This window comes from Hevea brasiliensis, chromosome 9 (genome assembly GCF_030052815.1).
Source record: "Hevea brasiliensis isolate MT/VB/25A 57/8 chromosome 9, ASM3005281v1, whole genome shotgun sequence".
Lineage (NCBI taxonomy): Eukaryota > Viridiplantae > Streptophyta > Magnoliopsida > Malpighiales > Euphorbiaceae > Hevea > Hevea brasiliensis.
Window position 1 is genome coordinate 27,331,908 of NC_079501.1, and position 20,263 is coordinate 27,352,170.

The window sequence follows — 20,263 nt, forward strand, 5'->3', positions numbered from 1 at the left end:
TCTGTGCTAAAGTTCCATGAAAGAGACCTCGGTTTCTCTGGCCCAACAAGGAGGTTACAGTAGGTTAAACAATCACCACAAATTGTAAATGTACATTTGAGAGAGCAACCTCATATCATTAATTGATAAAGTTGATATCGATCTCCATGGCAGGAAAATTTCATGACAGAAGCTAGTTGCACGAATGCTTCAATTCTCATTGATTTGAGAATACAAGTATAGAAGTGGCTAAGAGTGGAGATGATAACTGAAGTAGAATTCCAGGATCCAAAATCCCATTCTTTTTCCTAGGAGCAGTGTCAGGATAGGCTTGAATATATAGGAGATGTGAACGAAATTGGTGAATGATGATGTAATCTAAATGAATGCAACTTACCAGGAGTCTGCGTATTCTAAATGAATGCAACTATCCACTCTAATAATTACCTGGAGTCTGACAAGTTCGCCAAATTGCTTGCAGATGTCACCAGTCACTAAATTAAGCTAATAGTCAAATAGGGTAATAAAAGGAAACACTAGCATTATTATATTATCTCAAAAAGATTTCTTTTTTTTTTTTTTAATTTTTAATGATATGTCTGGAAATCTTATGATATGCCAACTTATTTTTTTTTTCTCTTTTTAATTGGTTGAATTTTTTAAAATATAATGACACTCGAGTCCCTTTAAATTTTTATCTAGATGTCTTATTTTTTAATTGAAAATTTAAAATTTTATTTATTCATTTAATTTTTAAGGAGCTGCACAAGGTATCATTGATGTCTTCAATTTATTTATTTATTTAAGATTTTGAGACCATAGAATCTTAGTGCTGAAATGAAAGGAGTGTTTTGTCTCTAAGAAAAGTAGCAATCGCCAATCAAGGTTTTCTCAGGTTGTTGTAATGGAATTAGAGGTGTACCTCTCTGGTTGTCTTGTCCTAGTCAGTAAAGATGTATTCTTGGTGGTATTACAATGAATCCAATTTCAGTAAAATAAAAGATTGAGAAGAAGCTAGCGCAGATGTTTTTGTTTTTTTAGCCGTACAAAATCCAATCATTGTTGTCAATTTGAGTTTAATATCATTACTATAATCAACCCATTTTGGACATCACATCTATTGCATAGAAAGGCCAACCCTCATAATACAAATGATCCCAGACCCCAAGCAAATGAGTTATTCCTAAAGAAAAATATTTTTCTACTAGGAAGTTTCCTATGAAGCAAATCAACTTCATATGATGAATGACTTACACTTGCAGCAATCTACTCAGCAATTGCTCTTCTTTTTCCTTTTCTCTGGATGTGAATGTGGTTTTTGACAGAAATAAAATGATGGCTGAAGACACTCCGCAAATTGCAAGAAAATCTGTTTTTGTATAGCAACAACTCAAGGGGATTTTTGATTTTTATTGAGTATAAAAATTCATTGCCGGGTATAAGATAATTGACCATTTCTATGATCTTGTGAACAAGCCATCAATTTCCAGTAACATTCTTCCAGCCAACGACCTTTAGAATTTTGAGAAGCTTCAATGCATTTGCATGCTTAATTCTTATGCCTTGGATCCTGGTGAGGGCATATAGAGATCAGGGTAGCATTTGGTTTAAAGCTTTGCAAGTTGCAACTATTCCATTGTTGTTACTAAAGCTTTACCTTTATCTGATTTCGTAAATTCCATCTTCAACAATGGTTGAATCCCTCCTAGCTAGAGTTCACCTGAGCCTAGCTCAATCAATGGCAGGGTGGGGATTTAGTTGGAAAAATGAACTTGAAAATGCAGGGCGTGAAATCTCAATACATAGGTTCACATTCCTCTTGCATATTTCATGTGTAAACAGCCATTTAGATGAAGTCCCACATGAGTGAATGTGATAGAAAGGTGAAATGCAGCGTATTTGTGTCGATCGATCAAACTGCCAAGAGATGCAAAATAGCAGGAATTGCAGATATTCCCCTGTCCTTCCATTTGAAGCAAGGCTAAATGTAGAACACAATAGAACACTCAAAAAGAGGGATGAGAAACAATTCTCAGAATTTGTATTAATTCTTAAAATCAATTCTCAAATATAATATAATATTAATTTTATCACCACTAGGATTTGGAATCCCAAACAAAAACAATAAAATACCTAAACAAATACTAATTAGGAATACTAAACAAGCTCAAACTTCCTAGATAATATAAAACACTACTTCCTAAATTTCTTCCTAAAATGATCCTGCATCATCATCCTTTTAGGATAGTCCTCTCTCCCACTTCCATCCCAGGATCTCTTTCTTTTACAAGTTTCTTCTTCCATGTTGCTGTATTTCTCTTCTTGGTCATATAGTGGAAAGACTGCACAGTTTTTAATCTTGCAACTCTGCCTACCATTGCTGTCGTTGTTTTGCAAGTGGAATTCAAATGAGGCTTCATCATAGCGAAATTCACTGGCTCTTTCAGCAGAGAAATTGGGATCAAAAAACAGTAGCACATGCTCTGACCAGATGTTTTTAGCATTACCGGATACATGAGATCTACTGCTATAAAGTTCTTGGAGATCACTGCAGTCTCCACAATTATTTTTGAAATGGTAGACACAAAGAACGTGGAAGAAACTGTTATGATATTCAAAATTAGCTTGGAATGCAAGAACAACGCATAGAACAAACCCCAACAGAACATACTTGCGTGAATGTGGAGGCAACTGGATCATGATTGAACTTCCCTCACTTTGATTTGTGAACCACTCAGGAATTTTACTTCCAGGATACCAGATGCTAAAAGATTCCTATTACAAGAATCAAGATTTTCAAAAATAGAATACTAATACAGAAAATAATAAGTAGGAAAATAATAAGTAGAAAAAAAAAAAAAAGAGAAGGGCTCGAGAGAAATACCTCGTCATTCACTCTCATTGACACTTTCTGAATCCACAACTGTGCATCTGCTAGGAAATCACTCCAAACATTTTCCTCCACTTTGAAGCAACAAGTAAATACGAATCTTTTCTGATAGAATTTTTCCACACATTTCAATTGAAAAAGTTGTTTAAGGCCAGAGATATCTTCCAAGGATCCACAGTCATGTGCATCTAAATCTGTTAGAGACAGTGGAAGCTCCATTACAGATTGAAGCCTCTTGCAGGAACTTATGTTGAGCCATTGCAGATGAGGAAGTTTTTTGATACTTGCAGGCAGTTTCTCAAAACTGTTTCCACTTAGATCCAGCTTCGATATACAGGACAAATGATTTAGATGAGAAGGTAATTTCAACAGATTACATCCACCTGCTGTGAGGTCTTCTAATATTGTTAAATTCGATAACTTTTTTGGCAATTTTTCAAGTTGTGGGCAAGAAGCAAGAAAAAGCCAATAAAGAGCTTTCAAATTACAGAAACTCTCTGGAAGATAAGTGAGGTTTTTGCAGTTTTCCAAATATATTGAAGAAAGCCCTTTTAGATGCTCAATAGAGGATGGGAGCTCTTTAATGCCAGTTGCATTTAAGATAAGCACCTTCAATTGATCCATAACCTCAGAGATTTCTGGGAAATTCTTCAGATTCAAGCAACCATGTAGACTAAGGATTTCAAGGGACTTTAACTTGCAAATGCTGCTTGGAAGAATCTCAAGCTCAGTGCAAAAATTCATTTCCAGTATTTGCAGTCTTATGAGGTATGCAATTGATGAGGGTACTTCTTTGATTGCAGTCCCATTTAAATACAGGAATCTTATGTTCCTCGATATCTCTGGAAATATTTTGAGTTTTGAGCAGTTGTTGACATCAAGAGTTCTAAGAGATCTCAAACCAATGGTACTTGGCAAACTTTTAATGTTGTTGCAGCCAGATAGCTTCATGCAAGTAAGATTACTGGCCCTTGATAGGTCAGGAATATCGATTAAGCCTTGGGAGAAACTAAGATCAATTTCTCTTAACTTTGTAGGATCCTGTAGTAAAAGAAAAATAGCTAGAATATGTCAGAAGTACCAAAAATTATGATCTATTTGACGAAAGCACATTATATATGCAGAATTTTACCTTGTTTCCCTTCCAAAGTGTTCTTACTTTGCCATGAGGCAACGAAAGAACAATGAGGTTCATTAGGTGGAAATTAGCAGGCAAAGATTCCAATGGGTATCCGTGCCAATAAAGATACCTTAGCTCATCAGGAAGAGATTCTAGGCCTTGAGAAAGTCGCACTTTACTTTCTTCTCCAAAATCACGACAGCAATCAGACTTGTAAAATTTGAGAAATTGTAGATTATGCATTCTCTCAAATGCATTCGAACTCAAGTGCATCTTGCTTATTTTAGACATATCAAGGAACATGCCTTCAATTGCTTCAGTTCCCTGAAACGAAGAACAGAAGATACACGTGATTCCTTAATAATTACATTGAATAACTGCTGCAAAAAAGTCAGTGTCTACTTTCAATATAAAAACTATAACCGAATATAAAATTCAGAAGTTCATGGACTTATATCTTACTGTTTTCTTTTTCAATACATGAAGGATTTCTTCATGATTCCATAATCTACTACGTCGGCCTGGCTCTTTAAATTCTTGGCGAACAATTTCCTTGCCCATTTCTTGCAGTAAATCATGCATTGCTATCGTATTATTTGGAATAGAAATGAGAGATTTATCAATGAGAACACGTAATCCAATTTCAGTTGAGAAGCCACATCCATCTAGTATTTGTGTTACCATACCCAGACTCTCACCACTAAAGAAACATGCAATATGAAGAAAGATATCCTTCTCTTCCCCATCAAGCTCATCATAACTAATTTTAAGCACATTTTTTATATCTTTATGAGGAGCTTTTTTGAGTTTACACAATGCACTATCCCATTCGCTTTTGCTCTTGGCAAACAAAAAGGAACCCAATACTTTAACAGCCAAAGGAATACCCTTAGCATATTCTATAACTGAATATGATAAAGCCTGGTAATCTTCTGTAGGATTCTGCATCTTGAAGGCATTCTGACTAAAAAGTTGCAGAGCTTCATGATGCTCTAATTTCTTAACTTCGTACATATGATCAACACTTTTTCTAAGCACTTGTTTATCTCTGCTTGTTATGATAATTCTACTTCCTGGACCAAACCATTGACGATTTCCAACTAATAACTCTACTTGATCGGAACTACTAGCATCATCAACAACAATTAAAACCTTCTTACTGCTGAGCATTCGATTAATTAAAAAAGAGTATCCAATATTAGGTGTGTCAACCTTGAGATCTTTTTCCTCTAATGTTTTAGAAAGAAGCTCCTCTTGTAAACAGGTTAATCCACCACTTTTTTCAGATTTTTCCCTAACATTTGCTAGAAAGCAACATCCTTCAAATTGACATGCAATTTGGTTGAAAACAGCTTCAGCAAGAGTTGTTTTACCAATTCCGCCCATTCCCCAAATTCCTAAAATGAGGACATCTACCAACTCCGAGGACAAAAATGCTTTAATTTCCTCAATGCTTGAATCCATTCCCACAAGGCCCTCTATCTTACTTAAAGGGACTTGTTTCAATTTTTTCACAATAAATCCGACAATTTCACCAACAATTTCAGACTCTGGCCTGTCAAATATGTGAGTAAAGCAGAAGATAAAGGCCTAGAAATTAGAAAATATAATGTAGACTATGAGCAGTTGTTCGAACTACAGAGAAAGACAGACCTAATTTTATTTCAAAGCAAAAAGCACAGGTTTTCCATTTCATTACCTGGTAGGAGGCAAATTCCAACCGGATAGTTTTGCTGCCTGGTTCAAGGCATCCTTCCACTTTGGCAGTTTCTCATCTTTGGGTAACCTTTCAATTCCAGTCTGATTCAATAAATCCGATGGATTTACACGATAAAATATGGGTAGAACCATGAGCTTGCGAGTTTCACTGCATTCCATAATCTTTACAAGTTCATCTAAGCACCATGGAGAAGACGCATAATTTTTAGAGAAAATGACAATGGCAATTTCTGAGTTTTCAATTGCTGAAAAGATTGCTTCAATGATTTTTTCTCCTCCTCTAACTTCAATTTTGTCCACGAAGGTGGTAATCGACTTTCGAGATAAAGCAGCATAAAGATGACTGGTGAAATTAACGCGAGTATCTTTGCCACTAAAACTCAGAAAAACATCAAATCGGCGATGGGTGATATGGGAAGCCATTAGAACACTTGATGGATGCTGCAATCAATTTAAAAAAAAAAAAAAAAAAGGATCTGATCGATGGACGTATAGACATAAATTCTTGGAGGGAGCTAAATATAGTGCTAAACCAAGAAAACAAATATAACTTTCAATTGAAGTTTCTAAATTGAAGTTTCTTGACAATCTCTATGAAATACCCATCAAGCATCAGCAAATGCTCGTCTTCAACCTCAATATTTAGTGGAGTGTGTTAACGGAGAAATTATTAGGGGAAAGCAACTCTCTCTTTCCTTATAGCTTCTAAAGAATTTTCAAAATTCAAAAATAAGGGGGACCTTCTAAGAAGTTTTTAAAATGTTCTTTGGGACACGGCAACGTTGGCTTCCTAGAAGTTTTCCTGGTGTTTCAAAAAAGTTACAAGTTGCTTCCTATTTTTGTTGAAATTATTGTTAAAAAAATTATTTTTTTTAAATATATTAATTAAAAAATATTAAAAATAAATTTAATTAATTTTAATTATAAAAAAATTATAATAATAAAATAAATTTTTTTAAATTATATTTTTTAATAATATTTAAAATAATATTTTTATTTAAATAATAATTTTAAAATTTTGAAACGCAATGATAAATAGAACCTTTTTTTTTCTCATCGAATAATGGAATTCTGATTTTAAAAAATGAAAATTCATCCTTTATTTAAAAAATATGAAAAAATCGAAGTTTAATTCTGATTGATTATGATTCTTACAAAGAATTGAATTAAATCGAGATCGAAATCACACATCTCCAATAGCCAGAACTGGGAGACAAATAAAAATGGGCAGAGTGATAAGCAAGGCCTACCAAATGGGCCTTGGATCAAGGAATGTGACGAAAATTGGGCCACATTATGGGCACCCATGGGCTACTTATTCACAGAAACTGAAAGAATTCTGAAGTGATGGGCAATTACCCTCTGGTGGACTGTGGTCTGTGTGGCCTCATATAATGGGTTTTTATTGGTCTCCTCTACACTCTTTTAGAAAAAGAAGAGACTATTGATGGGAGAGAAGGGTACGTGGAGCTTAAATCTATAATATTTAATCAAAATTATTTCCATTTTGATAATTATTTAACGTGTATATTTTAAGTAAATGTTACCCAAAAAAAAAAACCAAATAATAATAATAATAATAATAAAGATTGATGGTGCAAAAACATTCTTTAATTAACCTTGTAGCTAACTGGTGACCATTAAATAAATTAAATTACTATAGATTTTTTTTTTAATTAAATGAATATTATTTTATGGGAATTTATCCTCTTCAGATAACTCTACTCCTCGAACATTGGAGGAATTGATGTCTATATAATATATGTAATACTAGAAAAATGTTACACATTAATTCTTGCTTGATGCACAAACAACAAAGAAATATCTATTCATAGGCATCGAGCATTATCTAGTAATAATATAACTATATATATATCCAACATTTTTTTTTAATGTTGATTTGATCTCTCTAGTTTAAATATTATAGCTTATCCTTTGTTATATTTATTATGATGATCTTTAGGTTTGTTAATAATTAAATATATGATCTAAAATTTAAAATAAAAGCACTTTTTAACTTTGTGAGAAGTTATAAGCTAACACGAAGTCAAGAAATTATATTTTGCATTGTGATCAATATTATCTTATCTTGCCCTAAAATGATGCTTACATATTTCTGATTAATTTTCACATAAATTAATTAGCACACTTTAGTATTAAAATCTTTTGTCAATTCTATTTAATTAATTTCGCTGAATTAGTAATTAACAAGCTCATTTTCCTAGTTGCTTGTATAAATATCATTTAACATATATATAGCCCACATTGCATTGTGGGAGCTGCTTTATGATTAAGTATACATAATTTCTATACATAGATTGCCCTTTCTAATCCATAAATTTGGAACTGAATTCTAGGTTTTTTTTTTCAATTTATTTTTTTTATAATATGTTTCAAGCAAAGTTTAGCTTTTGGGTAGCAATCTACTTAGTCATGTATTAATTATTTACTGAAATGTATGTTAATGAGTTTTAATTTAATAGTATTAGAATCATCTCTAAAATTATTAAGTTTCAAATTCGAGTCATAATATAGCGAATTATATATATATATATATATATATATATATATATACATTAAATTTGATAATTTGGGTAAAGTTTATAAAGAAAAGTAAGTGTGAACCGAAACACTACTTGTGGCCTTAATTAATGGTATAAAACAAGATTAAACATTGGATCAAGCAGGTGAATATGTAAGATTCCACATGGATGGGCAATTGTCCAATGATCACATGGGTGCCTCATTTGTCATTTGCTTAGTCTCTATTCTCTAAGGCAATTAAGTCCTAATAGACTATCTAATCTATATATTAATCAATTAATTAATTAAGCAACCCACATGTCCCTGGAGATTAATTAAGCAAATGGGAACAACAGGCTTTTAACTCGAAAGAAAGGACTTTATGAGAAAGCTGAAACGTGCAACACTGTTATAGACTCGAGGCAAAGAGGTGCCTTTCACATGGGGTTTGATTTGTTTAAGGCAAAATGAGACTTGCTTAAGATATGATTGTTTAATAAGGAGATGGTAACGGGCTCATTTCTTTAATCAAATGGACTCTGATTAAGTTATATATTTTTGCTTATAATATTATATGATTCAGCCACTACAATTAAAGCTGTGTTAATTTCTATGCATATTCATCTCTTTCCTCATCATTTTCCACAACTTCTTTCTCAAGGTAAGAGCCTGCCTTTCTTGAAGACCCCACCTAGCCATGTCCATCAACCCTCTTGCATATACACTTCATCATTTGTCATTTTCTTTATTGAACATAATTTTTCAGATTTTAATATATACTTAAGACTTCAGTTTCTTGATTAGAATTACAAGATCTGCATTAAGAGCTCGTGAGTTCGTTGTTGTTGTGTATGACTTTTAAGGCATGAAGGGATAATCTCTACATAAGTTTATATTAATAAAGGACAAACCATATCAATTCTTGTGAACTTGAAAGTCATGGCATAGGAAATCCAACTGAAGCATTAATTATCACCAACATTGAGACGAAAATTGAAGATTCTGTTAATTAAATTTAAGATTAAACGCTTGCAGCCTCCATCTAATACAGAAGACAGACCAATGATAATGGAATCATGTGATGTTGAACTGAGTTTATTAGGTTTTATTCTGATTTATCAAGATGAGGATATAGCTGCTCATCAGATCAATTTCTAATTTCAAATGTAGAGATAAATTGCACATGGAACTTATTAATTCTTCAAGAGCAAAACAGAAACTGAATTCCCTGCAATTTCAAGTTTATGGAGTGTGGACAAACATTAATAATTTCTTGATGCAGAATCATATCCAACTAGTAATCTGAGCAACAATTTTTTTTTTTTTCTGAAGAAAGAGAATTTCATAGATGGAATCAAGTAGGCTGAGCAGAAATTAAGCACATAGAAAGTGGGAACATGTGCATATCGTAATTCACAACCAAGGTTAACATATGGGTTGAATTTGCAGCAATCAAGTCTGCTAGGTAGCCTAAGAAGCAGACAAGGGAGTCTTGGTGTAAGCAGTCAGCTAGTAAAGTTATTTCCTAGAAAAGAAAGGCTGAGCAGTAAGCAGCAATCAATCTAATTCTAATTATCATTGAAGATGAATTAGAAGAAGTGCAATTTTAATCGTAGAAAAGAAATTCAAGAGGAAAAATTACTAGCAACATATGTAATATCATCGTCTATGGTTGTGAAAATGTGATTATGATTATGTGTGATGATAAGTGATCTACACGTCCTCCTAATGAATTGCATAAAAGAGACCATTGGTTACCACCTCATTATCCATGTCCAAATTTTTGTATTTAAAGTCAAATTTATATATATAGCATTGACTAATTGTGTGCCCCTCACTTATCTTATCATCCATCACATTTATTAAGGAAGTCAACTCAAAAAAAAAAAAAAAAAAAAACAAAACTATGATGGAAGCATTAATTGTTTTACATTTAGTTTATTTGAAGAATCTAACCTAAGATTAAGTTTTTCTACTGATAGTTACTGATATTTTATGGAATTTTTTTGGAAACAATTTGGTGACTATTTATCTTTATCAATCAATTGTTTTTTTTTTCTTAAATTTTGTTGGCAAATCCATATATATGGACATATTCTGATTAAAAAAATGATTGCAATCAGACTAAAATTAAGTCCACTTGAAAGGGCTAGAATATTATATTCAATTAAGATAATTGTTTAATTTTGATGATTTGTTATACCCTCCAAAATGAAAATTGATTCCATCCATCCTTGTTATAGATATTAAGTTTTTGTAGTTTTTTTTAATAAAATTTTATTTATTTTTATTATTGACTTTTTTTTTAAGAAAAGTATTCTATCAGGAGTAAATATTTGTTCAGTAAAAGATCTAAATTTGAAAATCATATAATGCACTTGTAAAAGGATTATGAAATAGAATAGCAAAACATTTAGCCCAACCCTATATACTCTATTAACACTATTAAATTTTTTAATTGTTTTATATTTTATTTTATATAATTAATTAATTTTATTTATATAAAAAAATAATATATTAATTTATACTTATCTTTTGTATTCTATTTCTAATTAATAAAATATTTTTTAATTTCTATCAAAATTTCAAACACCCCTCAATCACAATTAAAAAAATTAGGTTTTGTTTTTATTTACTAATAATTTTATTAAAAAATAATAGGTAAACTTTTTTTTTTATTATTAATCTAACAACTAATAGTTATATTATAATAAAGAAAGTTAAAATTTTATTCTAAAATAAATAAAAATATCAAGTGAATGCAAGTTTTTTTTTTTGGTATTATTGTAATTGTCTTAAAAAATTTAATTCAAATTTGCCTAAGAAAAAAAAAAAACACAGTATAAATAGAATCTCATCAAACACAAGTCTCAACTTCCATCAAGAGTAGCTTATTAGAAGAGAGAGAGAGAGAGAGAGAGAGAGAGAGAGAGGTGTGGAGGAAGAGAAGATGAAAAAGAAGAAGAAGAAGAAGAAGGGGGCCACAAGAGAGATGATGCAGACAAAGAGCATCTTTTGATAAAAAAGAAAAAAAAATGGGCAGGCGTGGATGCGAAAGAGTGCCTTTCTTTCAGTCGCCAGCCACCAATTTCTCCGGCGTTCTTGCAGCCTGCCTCTGTTTTTTTTATTGGTGTTTCAGCGCCTCCTACGCTTCTTTATTTGTTTATTCTCTCTTCTTTTTTCCTCTCTTCCTTACTCCTCTGTTTATTATTATGCTCAGCTCATCATCTTCCTATGTCTCATCATTGATTCTTCTCATCTCTCTCTAACTTTAAATTAATTGTGTATATATACAAAATAACTTTCATATGTGAATAGTAATACTATGTAACAATTAAGTTAGAATTTTATTTTCTAATAAGATTAATTATTTAGATTTGGATTCTGATTCTTTAATTAGTTTGAATTATTATCCCATCACCCATCATACTATCATCAGCTTGCATAAATTAAACATTTATTATTATGATTTTAGAAGATCAAGGTGCACAAATTCAATACAGGAAGACTTTATAATATAGAAAGTAGCAACTTAAAATTTCTAAAGCCATTGGAAAAAGATAACAATGGCAGATACTCGTAAAAATTATCTATTTAAATCTGAATCAAAATAATATTTTTTTAATACTTGAATTTATTTTAAATTTAATTAAAATTTATTTTCAATTATTTAAATTTGTCTCAAACTTAATTATTACTTAAAAAATATTTAAATTTATTTAATTTTATATATTTTAATTAACAATATATATAATTTTTTATTAATAACTTATATCTTAAAAGCTTAATAATTCTATAAAACATTTAAATTTTATTTATTTAAAATATAATTTTCAAATATTATTATATTTATATTTAATTAATTAGTTACATAAATAGGTTTGTCAACTAATATTTAAAATGTAAAACTCTCAAAATCTAACAGAAATATTTTTCTTTAATTTTAAATTTATATTAAATCTAATTATATAACATTTAGATTCATCTTATGAGAATTTAATCGTATCATATAACAGATCTACAAATAAGCAACATGTTATCATCCCTAATTGAAATAAAACTAGAGAGCTTTGATTATTTTTCAGCATTTACACTAGCTAGCTGGGAGACAATCACTGAAATCCTTATACCCATCAAATTCTTTGTTATTGGTCAATGATGAAATGCATGGTTTTTCAATTACTTATCACTACCAGCAAAGTTTATATATTTATTTCCATCACTTGATGCTGATTTTTGCCATTAGATATAAATTAATTTGATAGTACGTGGCCGGAAAGAGAGGACGCTGGTTGGAAATTTTGGAATCCAATTCTCATAATCCTGAAGAGGATTCCATTATCATTTTCTATACCTCTTTAGCTGGTTGGTAGTCATCTTCTTCTCTCTGTGAATGCTACATGGCATTTTCGCATGGATACTGGGAAGATGAGCCTGAGCCTCTCTCGTGAATTCAGCCACGACAACTACTGTGGAAGATACATAGAATAGACCCGGAAGAACTGGGGGGAAGAGACACGTGTCATGCTTTGAAGCATTTGAACCGTAACGTTAAGACTGAGAGGAATAGATGGAAAAATTCAACCTTATATGGTGCATGTGGGTCATGCCCGAAAATTCATTCTCTCTTTGCCACCTGCTATCATTTTGCCCAGATCACCATGAAACCGACTGCAAGAGAATTTGTATCAAAGGCTTAAACCTTTAGCTATTTGGGTTGATTATAATTACGTTAATGAAGAAAACACTATAGTACTCCTTGTGAGTGGTAACCTTATACGTCCTAGGAGTTTCATTTCATATATATGATCGAGAACAATTAAGGGTTCAGGTGCAATAGATCAACCAAGCGGATGCTGATACTGAATTATTGATACTGATGCTGCAACAGAAGGAGGAGGAGGAGGAGGAAAGATGGATAAGTAAATAAGGAGAGAAGGAAGACGTTGAACATAATTGGAGATAAGGACTAAGAAGTAAGAAAATATATAATAATAAATTAACGTATCTATATAAACAAGAGAGAGAGAGACAGAGAGAGAGAACGTGGAGTGCTGGAGAGAGAGTGAGAGAGAGAGAGAGAGAGAGAGAGAGAGAGAGGGGTGGGGACCGATCCACCGCCCATACGCACGCAGTCTTTCTCTTACCAAAACAAAACCCATCTCTGATCTATTTTTTTCTCAACCTAACCCTAACCCCCAAACCAAAATACTACCCTACCCCCTTACAAACAAAAAAAGGTCGAGACTTTAGGCCCATCTTCTCTCTTCATATCTCCTAATACTTAACCAACGGAACCCCACAGTTCTTATGCTAAATTCTGCTCTGAATTTGGTGGGTGACACCAAAAATTCACCCATGTTTCCTTTCTTGGTGAGACCTAGCTAGCTATTACTCCCAACTTCATTACCCGACTTCCTCGTCTTCTTATTTTCTTCTTATTTATTTCTCTCTGCTTATTCCACTATAGCTGTTTCCTTCAGCTCCTCCACAAACGTTAACGTTTAGTGCTACTTTTTGTCTTTCCATTAGTTCTTTTGGTGGTCTCTCTACCCACTTGGGTCTTGTTTAAGTGAATAGGGCTGTTTTTTAGATACTAAAAGAAAGAGATAAAGTCAAAGAAACAAAACAAAAAAAAAGGGCAAGAATATGGATCCAGTAACGGCTCATGGGCATTCTCTTCCTCCTCCTTTCCACACCAGAGACTTCCAGTTACACCAGCACCAATTTCCCGGCCACCACCAGCAACAAAACTCAGAAGATGAGCAAAGCGGCAGTAGTAGTGGCGCCGGCCTTAACAAGTCCCAGAAACGAGAGCGAGATGAAACTAGCAATAACAACAGCGAAGGCAAAGAACTGATCCCAACTGGCCCAGGTGGAGGAGAGATCAATAGAAGACCCAGAGGCAGACCCGCCGGATCCAAGAACAAGCCTAAGCCCCCAATCATCATCACCCGCGATAGCGCCAACGCTCTGCGCACTCACTTAATGGAGGTTGCTGATGGGTGTGATATTGTTGAAAGTGTTGCCACATTTGCTAGGAGGAGGCAAAGAGGGATTTCCATTATGAGTGGAACTGGAACTGTAACCAATGTAACTCTGAGGCAACCGGCTTCGCCAGGTGCAGTTGTGACCTTACATGGTAGATTCGAGATATTATCACTAGCTGGGTCATTCCTGCCACCGCCTGCACCACCTGCTGCTACGGGCTTGACCATATATTTGGCTGGTGGACAAGGACAAGTGGTGGGTGGGAGTGTTGTTGGTACACTTACTGCTTCAGGTCCTGTTGTGATTATGGCTGCTTCATTTAGTAACGCTGCTTATGAGAGGCTTCCTCTAGAAGAGGAGGATCCACAGCTACCTATGCAAGGGGGTGCAATTGGATCTCCAGGAGCTGTTGGGCAACAGCAACAGCAGCAGCAGCAGGTTTTGGGAGAGGCAAACGCGCAGCTCTTTCATGGATTGCAGCCTAATCTCCTCAATTCAATCCAGTTACCAGCTGAGGCATTCTGGGCCACTGGTCGACCTCCCTTCTAACTAAAAGACTGATTCTCAAGGCTGTATTAGTTCAGTTTCCCATCACCTTCAGCTTAGTTATCATCAAGAGGTGACAGACTTTGTAGCTAGCTAGAGAATTTGGGTTGTTGAGCATTTTCAGGTTTCGTTTCTCTTTTATTTTCCTGAGTTTCTGTTTTGCATTTGATGTTCATTAGCCTATATGCCTGCTTGTTGATTGAAGGACTGTAAATTTTATATAAGAGGGTCCCCGGTGGTTTTCATTTCATGTTAATAAGTGCTGCAAAATTGCCCCAGTTGAAGAAGTAGAAGAAGAAGACAAACAAAGAGAAATTTTAGAAAAGGGAATGGATCTTTCTCATCAAATACTGTGTTAGTTCCAGCTTTAGAACTCCCTCTTACAATAAGGCTTTCAGTATTTTGCCTCTAAAGAATCAAGTAGAAATTAATTTTATTATGAAACTAAGAAACTTAAGGTTAACTCATTCTTGTTTAGGAAAGAAATTATAATTAGCAGCATCCCCTCCCTTTCATGTTCAAAGATCCTCAATTAACCCATAGTTTCTTTCTAATCAAACAAGAAATATTGCATTAATCTTTTTCCCAATGAAGCCATAATTCCTATTGACTTGTGCTGTGCAGGTCCCTGGAAGCAAAAGGGACATGTAATAAGTTATGTCAACCTTGCTATAATTCAATTATATACTAAAAGATACAAGTAGAATAGGTTCTGTTGACAAGATTGTAAGGACAAAAGAGGTTCAATTAATTAAAGCCGGGTAGTGACAGTTTCAAGGGGAGGCAAGAAGGTGTTAAGCTATTTACGAGAATCACAGAGGTATGGTCTTAGAGATTCCGTGTCCATCTTTCTTAGAGGTTACTAAGTATCTAGGGTTTTAGTCTTAGATATGGAGACATGGGTACTGGTTTACACGTGCGCTGCTCTGAACTAGCTCCTTTTCGAGGCAAAGCCATAACACTTCCATAAAAAGGCATTACACAAACACACACATTCTCTCTTTCTTTCTTGATAGATTTGATTGGGTGACTTGAAAAATCAAGCGAGAACATGCTTAGATTCTCTGCACTAGATAGCTCCTGCATTCACTTTAATTTGCTTTGCTAGCTAGCTAGCTCTTGCACACCATGACCATGGCCATTGGTTTCGCCCTTCTGTTATCTTTTTTTCTTGATCCACCTGTGATTTCACAATTAAATATAGCTTCCTTAACCTGAAGCAAACTGTCATCTTCTCCATGAATAAAGCCCATTAATTATGTTAGGTTAATTGTATACCAACCATTAAATTTCTTTGCTAATTATTAGTTTTTAAATAGCTGGGGATCAGCTGACACTCCTCAAACTAATTAATATATACATTACCTCTTCTTTGGATGGGACTGCCTCTGGCTGCATGCTTTGTGCTGTTGAGTTGACCAGTTAATCCTGCATGTATTATTAGGCAGTAATATGTGTATGGAGATAGAGATATGAAGTATACATTAGTTCTTCCACTGCATTTTGATACAGAATTTCTTGTTCTTTTTGAGTATTTTTCTCCTAATCTTGTTGTTTCTTCATGCACAATTATATATAGGTGGATTTAAGCGGTTCATGTCATTTCTACTTATTGTTCTTTCATAAGAAAAATTCCTTCATCTTCCAGCAGTTTCTATTGTCAAAAGATGGAAGAAATAGATAATTAATTTTCAGATTCTGCCATTTTCTCAGTTTTAATCCGTTTAATCCTAATATAATTTCTTGGCCATATGTTTTCGAGACACAAATCAAATGAGAGATGCCTTAGCATTTGATACCTTATCATTCCATAATAGATATGTACGAACTTTATATTCATTAAAAAATTAACTTGGAGTGGGAATTAGAGTAGAAAAGAGAAGTTCCATTAAGACCATGAACTATTGGCTAGAGTGATGAATCAATGATATATTTTAAAGACTTGATTTTCTTTCATACTGTTCTTGATAAAATCAGTGTTTATCTATAAATGTTAGGGGAATATTTTAGAAGATGAGTGTTGAGAACACTACAGAGAAGAGAATGTTTTTCTTATATATTATATGTTGTATTCTTTTTTTATTTGTTAGTATAAATAGCTCCGACTGAAACTTGAAATTGAAACCTTGCAGTTTAGAGATGACTATAATATTATTAATTAAAGTCTATTAGTTATTATCTGTTGTATCTGTTGTTTTCTGGCAATACATGAGGAATATATATATACTAATTTACATGAGCAATATTGTAGATAAGGATAAAAACAACTAAAGATTAAGCTAATATAATCTAAAAGATAACAAATAAATACACTCGCATACTAAAATAATCACAATACCTAAAGGCTTCCTTCAAGAAGATAATGCGAAACTTATCCCTTACAAATTCAAATATTTAACCAGTAACGGCTTGGTAACAGTATCTCCAATCTGATCTTCTACAGAAGGAAAATGAAGCTTGATATTTAGGAGAGACAAAACTAGATACTTGTGTGTTTTGACCTATAGAACTAAATACGTAACATAATGCGTTGGCCAAGACATTCCATAACTCATAACATAAGAAGAGGTTAAACTAATAACAAAGCGAAAAAATTATTCTGAAAGAGGAGATAGTAACCAAGAAAGAATCATTTAACTTATTGCTGTTTTGAGTATGTGGAAACATTTTCAGATCAAACTTATGATGTTTTGGTCCAGATTTTTTCACTTAATTTATGGCATCTAGGTCGGGTGTATTGGAATTGCTTGTATGGCTTAGTTTGGTGCTTCAAATTAAGTTATTCTTGGAATTATTAATATAATATTCACTTACCAAAAAAACAAGAATCGTCTAAGCTAGTTGAGACTAAGTTTGATATGCTAGATTTGCAAAAAATTTTAGTGGAGTAGAAGTATGTGTTTTTTTGGAGAAACACTTGGGCCATTCATATCGCAAAACCAACAAGATTTAATTTTTTTTTTTGATAAGTAAAATTTTTTATTAATAATTACTAGGAAAAACTTGATATGAGTACATAGTCTTTAAATTTTGGTCACTGGACTGTCTCAAAATACTTAATAAAACATGACATGCGCTAAGTGAAAAAATTTGGAAAAGGAGAAAACAAAAACACCAATATCAAGCACCATGCAAACTGAAATACAATTCTAGAGCATTAAAACAAATCAAAACAAGCCAAAGCCAAATAATTTCGGGGGACATTGAATTTAATAACAAAGGTATGTTGGATAGAGGAAATGGAGAAAAAAAAAGAGATAAGTATAACAATATTTATTATATTGATAACACTAAAAGAGAGAACTAATATTTTTCATATATTGTATATGAGATGCATGAAGAATATTAAAGATAAAGATAGAAATAACTAAACATAAAACTAATCTAATCTCAAAAAATCATAGATAATTACATTCCCATATATAATCACAATACCTAACAATGAGAAGCCATTTTGGTCTATCTTCAATTTCAAAGAAATAGAAAATTAAGGTAGTCTTCTGAAATTTCTTTTAAGAAAATTGAAACACAAAATTTTTTTATGTTCATAAATGCTCTAAAATTTAATTAAGATATAAAAAATAATTTTAAATTATTTTCTATTATTTTATTTTATAACAAAAATCCTATTTTTTAAATTTTTTTCCAAATAAAAAATAATTTTTATAATCAAAATTATAATATAATTTTTTATAATTAAAATTGAATAATTATAATTAATCATATTGTTATAAAATACATGAATAATATATATTAAAAAATAAGTTTGTAAATATATTTTATAATGATTATTTATTTTTTAATTATGAAAAATATGAGTATTTTTTAATTTTTTTAAAATTAAAAATTATTTTTTATTATTTGCAAGTGAATGCGCTTTTTACATTTATCTTATTTTTGCATAAAAGAAATTAAACTTTTCTTAAAAATAAAATTGTATTTTATACATAAATAAATCTGAAATTCTTATTTTGTGTAACGAAGAAATGATGTAATATTATATTTAATTCTCATACCATCCCACTAAGAATTGAATCAAAAGATATAAGGTAGCACGTGCATTATTATCACTCTATCCATTTATTTTCTTATTCTATATTTAATTTTTTAATAAATAAAATGGCATGTAGCTCTCTTTCTCTCTCTATCTTTTCTCTCTCTCTATATATAACAACAATTATGGCCATGATATTTTAGAATTACACTTAAATATTTTTCTTTAAAAAAATTATTAAAAAAAAGTGATTTTTGGAAGATTTTTAAAATATTGTTTTTCATAATTTTTTTTAGAAATATTGTTTTTTAAAATATTTTTCAGAAAGGTTTTTTTGAAATTTTGTTGGGAACAATTTTCTTTAAAAAATTAAAAAAGTTGTGAAAAAAAAATTTTAATCAAATTTTCTTTCGATAAATATTTTTTTCTTAAAGAAAGTTATCATTTATTAATAATTTAAATTATTTTATGAGAAAAAGTACCATAATATAATATAATACATTAATGAATATAATGAATAAATACACAATTTTTATGTAAGTTATGTTTTAATTTTATGCATGAAGTGATTTTGTACTCTCCATCATTAGCACTTGGTAAATCTTGAATAAAATAAGCAAAAATCTCCACATATAAATTACAAATGCGAGCATTAATTATGAGTATTATCACATTCTAATAATTTTGTTGTAATATTCACATAATCATTCAAAGCAACCCATAAATAAATGTGTGCAGTAATTAAAATTAAAGAAAAAAAAAAGATTTTTTTTAATACAATGATACAATTATGAGAAAAAATTCATTCTCCTACATAATTACAATTATGATAATTGTTAAGAAAATAATAGCTCATAATTTAAAAAATATATATAAAATTTAAAATAATTCACATAAACTTGCTCCACAAATAAAAATTTTTATTATAAAAAAAAATAATTATAAACACTAATTTTTTTTTTAAGCTCAATTATACCCAAAGCCTCATAAATCTCCCCCCCCCCTCCCCCCAAAAAACAAAGACTGCCATCACAAAATTGGGCTGCACAAAAACTGGAGAATTAATCTCCTTTATATAGGCAGTTGGTCCAAATATTAAAGTCGGCAACTTCTATGCCAACTTTATTCAAGCTGCTCTTTCCTACTTTGAAAATTAAAGTTGAAATCTTTGACCAAGTCAAAGATTAGTCGGAAGCACCTCATTGTATTTCTTAAGTTTGTAGAGCCAAAGTTGATTTATTATTATTTTTTATTGATAAGATGAAGACAACTTCTTAACTTTAAAATTCTTTATGGTTAAGCATTCTTAGTAATTAAGAGTCAAGTCCATTTAACAATAATTAATATTATAATAAAATATTTTTTATTAATTAAATTATAAATTAATTATGATTAATTAAAAATATAAAATATTAATATAATAATATTATAAAAAAATTTATTTTTTTATGACTTAGTAAATCATGGCTTCAAAAGAAAACTTAGCGCATATATATATATA

The 20,263-nt window shown here is 31.6% G+C and overlaps 2 protein-coding genes across 2 annotated transcripts; one reads left to right on the forward strand and one right to left on the reverse strand.

The window, feature by feature from the left end:
- Positions 1-1,979: 1,979 nt before the first annotated feature.
- Positions 1,980-6,396, reverse strand: LOC110645382 (disease resistance-like protein DSC1). Its single transcript, XM_021798530.2, has 5 exons — positions 5,689-6,396; positions 4,452-5,544; positions 4,002-4,313; positions 2,864-3,910; positions 1,980-2,754 (listed from the first exon to the last, which is right to left on the reverse strand). The coding sequence occupies exons 1-5, from the start codon at positions 6,129-6,131 to the stop codon at positions 2,173-2,175; spliced, it is 3,477 nt and encodes a 1,158-aa protein (XP_021654222.2). The 5' UTR covers positions 6,132-6,396; the 3' UTR covers positions 1,980-2,172.
- A 6,961-nt stretch (positions 6,397-13,357) lies between these two features.
- On the forward strand, positions 13,358-15,018 carry LOC110644856 (AT-hook motif nuclear-localized protein 24-like). The gene has a single exon (XM_021797820.2). It carries the CDS (start codon positions 13,881-13,883, stop codon positions 14,769-14,771), a length of 891 nt encoding a protein of 296 aa, XP_021653512.2. The 5' UTR covers positions 13,358-13,880; the 3' UTR covers positions 14,772-15,018.
- The last annotated feature ends 5,245 nt before the right edge of the window (positions 15,019-20,263 follow it).

Excerpts from the sequence above, each read along its gene's own strand:
- LOC110644856 (XM_021797820.2), top strand. The coding sequence starts at position 13,881 with ATGGATCCAGTAACGGCTCATGGGCATTCTCTTCCTCCTCCTTTCCAC.
- LOC110645382 (XM_021798530.2), bottom strand. The coding sequence starts at position 6,131 with ATGGCTTCCCATATCACCCATCGCCGATTTGATGTTTTTCTGAGTTTT. Across the intron at positions 4,314-4,451 it reads ATGTATTGAAAAAGAAAACA|GGAACTGAAGCAATTGAAGG; the intron begins GTAAGATATAAG and ends TCTTCGTTTCAG. Across the intron at positions 3,911-4,001 it reads CACTTTGGAAGGGAAACAAG|GATCCTACAAAGTTAAGAGA; the intron begins GTAAAATTCTGC and ends CTTTTACTACAG.